Source organism: Oncorhynchus gorbuscha, unplaced genomic scaffold (genome assembly GCF_021184085.1).
Source record: "Oncorhynchus gorbuscha isolate QuinsamMale2020 ecotype Even-year unplaced genomic scaffold, OgorEven_v1.0 Un_scaffold_6380, whole genome shotgun sequence".
Classification (NCBI taxonomy): Eukaryota; Metazoa; Chordata; class Actinopteri; order Salmoniformes; family Salmonidae; genus Oncorhynchus; species Oncorhynchus gorbuscha.
The window spans coordinates 1-7,500 of NW_025749986.1; the positions used below are offsets into that span (position 1 = coordinate 1).

General features: G+C 46.9%; 2 protein-coding genes across 2 annotated transcripts in view; both read right to left on the reverse strand.

Annotated features, from left to right (window-relative positions):
* Positions 1-688: 688 nt before the first annotated feature.
* LOC124029435 (probable E3 ubiquitin-protein ligase HERC1) lies at positions 689-3,072 on the reverse strand (the record flags this gene model as incomplete). The annotated part of the gene is made up of 2 exons (XM_046341140.1): positions 2,971-3,072; positions 689-858 (listed from the first exon to the last, which is right to left on the reverse strand). Coding segments are annotated over exons 1-2 (266 nt in total), but the record flags the coding sequence as incomplete, so codon positions are not given.
* A 2,168-nt stretch (positions 3,073-5,240) lies between these two features.
* The window catches only part of LOC124029436 (probable E3 ubiquitin-protein ligase HERC1), a gene marked incomplete at its 5' end in the record, with an annotated part of 10,650 nt that continues 8,390 nt past the window's right edge, over positions 5,241-7,500 (reverse strand). Inside the window, 2 exons of the mRNA XM_046341142.1 lie at positions 5,241-5,458; positions 5,687-5,789. Of these exons, the coding sequence (XP_046197098.1) occupies positions 5,241-5,458; positions 5,687-5,789 (321 nt within the window). The remainder of the gene's footprint in view (positions 5,459-5,686; positions 5,790-7,500) is intronic.

A 7,500-nucleotide genomic window follows, 5' to 3' on the forward strand; every position in this document is an offset into this window, starting at 1 on the left:
TCCTCTAGGATAGTGGACAGACCGTGAGGAGAACATCTCTACTCCTCTAGGATAGTGGACAGACCGTGAGGAGAACATCTCTACTCCTCTAGGATAGTGGACAGACCGTGAGGAGAACATAATAATAATAATATATGCCATTTAGCAGATGCTTTATCCAAAGCGACTTACAGTCATGTGTGCATACATTCTACGTATGAACATCTCTACTCCTCTAGGATAGTGGACAGACCGTGAGGAGAACCTCTACATCTCTACTCCTCTAGGATAGTGGACAGACCGTGAGGAGAACCTCTACATCTCTACTCCTCTAGGATAGTGGACAGACCGTGAGGAGAACCTCTACATCTCTACTCCTCTAGGATAGTGGACAGACCGTGAGGAGAACATCTCTACTCCTCTAGGATAGTGGACAGACCATGAGGAGAACCTCTACATCTCTACTCCTCTAGGATAGTGGACAGACCGTGAGGAGAACATCTCTACTCCTCTAGGATAGTGGACAGACCGTGAGGAGAACCTCTACATCTCTACTCCTCTAGGATAGTGGACAGACCGTGAGGAGAACATCTCTACTCCTCTAGGATAGTGGACAGACCGTGAGGAGAACCTCTACATCTCTACTCCTCTAGGATAGTGGACAGACCGTGAGGAGAACATCTCTACCCCTCTAGGATAGTGGACATACCGTGTGGAGATCCTTTTGACAGTGATTTGGGGTCCATAGTTCTTTCCTTGCACCATAGTCTTCCCTATGGACCTCACCATGGGGAGAGTATAGACTCTGGGTGCCAGCAGGGGCCTCAACTGGCCCTGGACGATGCCCCACGTCCCTGTGTTGTAGTGGGACGTACAGCTCTGAAACACACACAGTTATGAGGAATGAGTCAGATGTATTGAATCATAACAGACAATCAATACAGGATTATACAGTAGAGAGGAATGAGTCAGATGTATTGAATCATAACGGACAATCAATACAGGATTATACAGTAGAGAGGAATGAGTCAGATGTATTGAATCATAATGGACAATCAATACAGGATTATACAGTAGAGAGGAATGAGTCAGATGTATTGAATCATAACAGACAATCAATACAGGATTATACAGTAGAGAGGAATGAGTCAGATGTATTGAATCATAACAGACAATCAATACAGGATTACAAGAGTGGAATTAGTCGAGGAAGAACCAAGGCTGCATAACACAGACATGAGTGAGAGAGACACATAGTTATTAGAATCATAACAGATATCTACATGGTGATTATACAGTAGAGAGTGAATGAGTCAGATGTATTGAATCATAACGTGACATTCAATACAGGATTATACAGTAGAGGAGGAATGAGTCAGATGTATTGAATCATAACAGACAATCAATACAGGATTACAGCAGAGAGAGATTGAGTCAGATGTATTGAATCACAAATGGTGACAATCAATGCTAAGGATTATACAGCAGAGAGTGAATGAGTCAGATGTATTGAATCATAACAGACATTCAATACAGGATTAAATGCTAAATATGCTACTCTGTCTGACAACATTAAATTGGAGGACATAGTGCTGTGTGTGTGTGGGGTGAGGTGTGTGTGGTGAGATGTGTGTGTGGTGAGATGAGTCTGTGGTGAGATGTGTGTGGTGAGGTGAGTGAGGTGAGGTGTGTGTACCTGGTTGTTGGGGCTGAGGTTGAGTGAGGGTGTGTGAGGTGTGTGTGTGGTGAGGTGTGTGTGGTGAAGTGTGTGGTGAGATGAGTCTGTGGTGAGGTGTGTGTGGTGAGGTGAGGTGTGTGAGGTAAGGTGTGTGTACCTGGTTGTTGGGGCTGAGGTTGAGTGAGGGATGTGTACCTGGTTGTTGGGGCTGGAGGTTGAGTGAGGGGTGTACCTGGTTGTTTGGGCTGAGGTTGAGTGAGGGTGTGTACCTGGTTGTTTGGGCTGAGGTTGAGGGAGGGTGTGTACCCTGGTTGTTGGGGCTGAGGTTGAGTGAGGGGTGTGTACCTGGTTGTTTGGGCTGAGGTTGAGTGAGTGTGTACCTGGCTGTTGGGCTGAGGTTGAGTGAGGTTGTTTGGTTGTTTGTTGGGGCTGAGGTTGAGTGAGTTGTGTGTACCTGGTTGTTTGGGCTGAGGTTGAGTGAGGGGGTGTGTACCTGGTTGTTTGGGCTGAGGTTGAGTGAGGTGTGGTTGTTGGGGCTGAGGTTGAGTGAGTTGAGGGGTTGTTGGGGCTGAGGTTGATAGGGATGTGTACCTGGTTGTTGGGGCTGAGGCTGACTGAGGTGTGTGTACCTGGTTGTTGGGGCTGAGGTTGTGTGAGGGGTGGTTACCTGGTTGTTGGGGCTGAGGTTGAGTGAGGGGTGTGTACCTGGTTGTTGGAGCTGAGGTTGAGTGAGGGTGGTTGTTGGGGCTGAGGTTGAGTGAGTTGTGTGTACCTGGTTGTTGGGGCTGAGGTTGAGTGAGGGGTGTGTACCTGGTTGTTTGGGATGAGGTTGAGTGAGGTGTGGTGTTGGGCTTTGAGGGAGGTGTTGGGGTTGGGGCTGAGGTTGAGGAGGGGTGTGGTTGGTTGTTGGGGCTGAGGTTGAGTGAGGTGTGTGTACCTGGTTGTTGGGGCTGAGGTTGACTGAGGTGTGTGTACCTGGTTGTTGGGGCTGAGGTTGACTGAGGTGTGTGTACCTGGTTGTTGGGGCTGAGGTTGAGTGAGGTGTGGTTGTTGGGGCTGAGGTTGACTAAGGTGTGTGTACCTGGTTGTTGGGGCTGAGGTTGGAGTGAGGGGTGGTTGTTGGGCTGAGGTTGAGGGAGGTTGTGTACCTGGTTGTTACCAGTACCTGGTTGTTGGGGCTGAGGTTGTGTGAGGGAGGGGTGGTTGTTGGGGCTGAGGTTGAGGGAGGGGTGGTTACCTGGTTGTTGGGGCTGAGGTTGAGGGAGGGGTGTGTACCTGGTTGTTGGGGCTGAGGTTGAGTGAGGGGTGTGTACCTGGTTGTTTGGGCTGAGGTTGAGTAATCTCCATGATGAGTACATGAGGTCAGAGAAGTGATAAAGAACACGTAGTCTGGCCCGGACTGCCTCCATGCTGACCTCTCAGAGAGCTGAACTGGGGAGGCACCGCTGACGGCAGGCCTAGCTGGAGGGGTACGGAGGAACCTGGAGACGGGGGCAGAACAAACACATGTCAAAGACAGAGAAGGAGGGAGGGAGGGAGGGAGAGAGGGAGAGAAAGAGAGAGGGAGAGAGAGAGAGAGAGAGAGAGGAGAGGGGAGAGGGAGTCAGAACACAATCCATTTCATCAGACAGAAGGTGGAATTGACTGCCATCTAGAGTTGGAGATATGATGACTCCATGTTAAAGTACCTGACCATTAAACACCTCAACAGGTACAGAGGCTGTCAGTCCACGTGTTGATGACTGGAGGAGAGAGACTGCCTGCTGTGTGTGTGTGCGTGTGCGTGTGTGTGTGGTATATATGTGTGTGTGTATATGTGTGTGTGTGTGTGCGTGAGTGTGTGCGTGAGTGTGTGCGTGTGTGTGTGTGTGTGTATGTTACCGTGAGTGCGGAGTGTGTGCGTGGGAGGGAGCAGACAGACGAGCGGTCCAGGCAGCAGAGTGACAGCGACCAGCAGAGACCTGGTGAATGTCCTTCCCCTGTAGTGATGTCACCAGGGTGGGCTCTCTCACATGGTTGGTGTGGCCCAGACCCAACTAGGAGTCAGAGAGAACAGAGACACAGATCAAGACCCAACTAGGAGACAGAGAGAACAGAGACACAGATCAAGACCCAACTAGGAGACAGAGAGAAAAGAGACACTGATCAAGACCCAACTAGGAGACAGAGAGAACAGAGACACAGATCAAGACCGAACTAGGAGACAGAGAGAAAAGAGACACTGAGACCCAACAGAGACACAGATCAAGACCCAACTAGGAGACAGAGAGATCAAGACCGAGAGACACACTGATCAAGACCCAACTAGGAGACAGAGAGACACACAGATCAAGACCCAACTAGGAGACAGAGAGAACAGAGACACAGATCAAGACCCAACTAGGAGACAGAGAGAAAAGAGACACTGATCAAGACCCAACTAGGAGACAGAGAGAACAGAGAGAGTCCCTGTGTGGGTGTGAGACCTGTCCCTGTGTGGGTGTGTGTTGTATCCTACCTGTCCCTGTATGGGTGTGAGTACCTGTCCCTATGCGGGTGAGTACCTGTCCCTGTATGGGTGTGTCCCTGTATGGGTGTGAGTACCTGTCCCTATGCATGGGTGTGAGTACCTGTCCCTGTGTGGGTGTGAGTACCTGTCCCTATGGGGTGAGTACCCTGTCCCTGTGTGGGTGAGTACCTGTCCCTGTGTGGGTGTGAGTACCTGTCCCTCTGTCCCTGTAGGGTGTGTGTTGTATTCTACCTGTCCCTCTGAGTAGCTGCCCCAGGTATAGACCTCTAGGGTGGAGGACAGGACCAGTGTGTGTTGTATTCCACCTGTCCCTCTGAGTTGCTGCCCAGGTATAGACCTCTAGGGTGGAGGACAGGACCAGTGTGTGTTGTATTCTACCTGTCCCTCTGAGTTGCTGCCCCAGGTATAGACCTCTAGGGTGGAGGACAGGACCAGTGTGTGTTGTATTCTACCTGTCCCTCTGAGTTGCTGCCCCAGGTATAGACCTCTCCTGTGGAGGACAGGACCAGTGTGTGTTGTATTCTACCTGTCCCTCTGAGTTGCTGCCCCAGGTATAGACCTCTAGGGTGGAGGACAGGACCAGTGTGTGTTGTATTCTACCTGTCCTCTGAGTTGCTGCCCCAGGTATAGACCTCTAGGGTGGAGGACAGGACCAGTGTGTGTTGTATTCTACCTGTCCCTCTGAGTTGCTGCCCCAGGTATAGACCTCTAGGGTGGAGGACAGGACCAGTGTGTGTTGTATTCTACCTGTCCCTCTGGTGGAGTTGCTGCCCTCTGAGTATAGACCTCTAGGGTGGAGGACAGGACCAGTGTGTGTTGTATTCTACCTGTCCCTCTGAGTTGCTGCCCCAGGTATAGACCTCTAGGGTGGAGGACAGGACCAGTGTGTGTTGTATTCTACCTGGACCAGTGTGTGTTGTATTCTACCTGTCCCTCTGAGTTGCTGCCCCAGGTATAGACCTCTAGGGTGGAGGACAGGACCAGTGTGTGTTGTATTCTACCTGTCCCTCTGAGTTGCTGCCCCAGGTATAGACCTCTCCTGTGGAGGACAGGACCAGTGTGTGTTGACCTATTCTACCTGTCCCTCTGAGTTGCTGCCCCAGGTATAGACCTCTCCGGTGGAGGACAGGACCAGTGTGTGTTGTATTCTACCTGTCCCCTGACAGCCACATCCTGTGGATGTGTGTTCGGCCCCCAAGCCACATCCTGTATAAACACGTCAGACAGAGCTGGCACCACCTGGGGACGGTTGTGGTTCCTGGCCCGGCCTTCCGGCAGCCCTATCAGTCGGTCTGTAGGCGAGGGGGTGGGGGGCACAGGAGGGTTGATGAGGGGTGTTACAGGCTAACAAAGACACATTCTGTATGTTATGTTATGTCTAAAGTAGACCAGAATTTTTTGGGGTCAAGAATCAAGACGGATGATGAAAATAATATAGAAATGCCTCAGCATGTTCTATTCTATAATATTTCTACGTTATCTGTTGAAACTGAACAGTGTGTGGTGCATCATATCCAGACCTTGTCCGAACGTGTACACGTTGCCATCTTTAGTGAGGGCAACAGAGAACTGAGTTCCACAGGACACCTTCTTGATGCCGAGGCCACAGAGAACGTCCACCTTCTGTGGAACAACAACAACAACAACAACAACGTGATTCACACACAACTGGAATATGACTTGGTGAAGTGGCACTGCAAGAGACAATATACACAGAATATACACAGAATATACACACTATACTATAGACAGAACATACACAGAATATACACAGAATATACACACTATACTATAGACAGAACATACACAGAATATACACAGAATATACACACTATACTATAGACAGAACATACACAGAATATACACAGACTATACACACTATACTATAGACATAATATACACAGAATATACACACTATACTATAGACAGAATATACACACTATACTATAGACATAATATACACAGAACATACACAGAATATACACAGAATATACACACTATACTATAGACAGAATATACACAGAATATACTATAGACAGAATATACACACTATACTATAGACAGAATATACACACTATACTATAGACAGAATATACACAGAATATACACACTATACTATAGACAGAATATACACAGAATATACTATAGACAGAATATACACACTATACTATAGACAGAATATACACAGAATATACACACTATACTATAAACAGAATATAAACAGAATATACTATAGACAGAATATACTACCACCAGAATATAAACAGAATATACTACCACCAGAATATAAACAGAATATACTACCACCAGAATATACTACCGCCAGAATATACAACCGCCAGAATATAAACAGAATATACTACCACCAGAATATAAACAGAATATACTACCACCAGAATATACTACCGCCAGAATATACTACCGCCAGAATATACTACCGCCAGAATATAAACAGAATATACTACCGCCAGAATATACTACAGAAATATACTACCACCAGAATATACTACTGCCAGAATATACAACTGCCAGAATATACAACTGCCAGAATATACAACCGCCAGAATATACTACCGCCAGAATATACTACCGCCAGAATATACTACCGCCAGAATATACTACCGCCAGAATATACTACCGCCAGAATATACTACCGCCAGAATATAAACAGAATATACTACCGCCAGAATATACTACCGCCAGAATATAAACAGAATATACTACCGCAGAATATACTACCGCCAGAATATAAACAGAATATACTACCGCCAGAATATACTACCAACAGAATATACTACCGCCAGAATATAAACAGAATATACTACCACCAGAATATAAACAGAATATACTACCGCCAGAATATAAACAGAATATACTACCGCCAGAATATACTACCGCCAGAATATAAACAGAATATACTACCGCCTAGAATATACTACCAACAGAATATACTACCGCCAGAATATAAACAGAATATACTACCACCAGAATATAAACAGAATATACTACCGCCAGAATATAAACAGAATATACTACCGCCAGAATATACTACCGCCAGAATATAAACAGAATATACTACCGCCAGAATATACAACCGCCAGAATATACTACCGCCAGAATATACTACTGCCAGAATATATACAGAATATACTACCACCAGAATATAAACAGAATATACTACCAACAGAATATACTACCGCCAGAATATACTACCAACAGAATATACTACCGCCAGAATATACTACCAACAGAATATACTACCGCCAGAATATACTACCAACAGAATATACTACCGCCAGAATATACTACCGCCAGAATATACTACCGCCAGAAT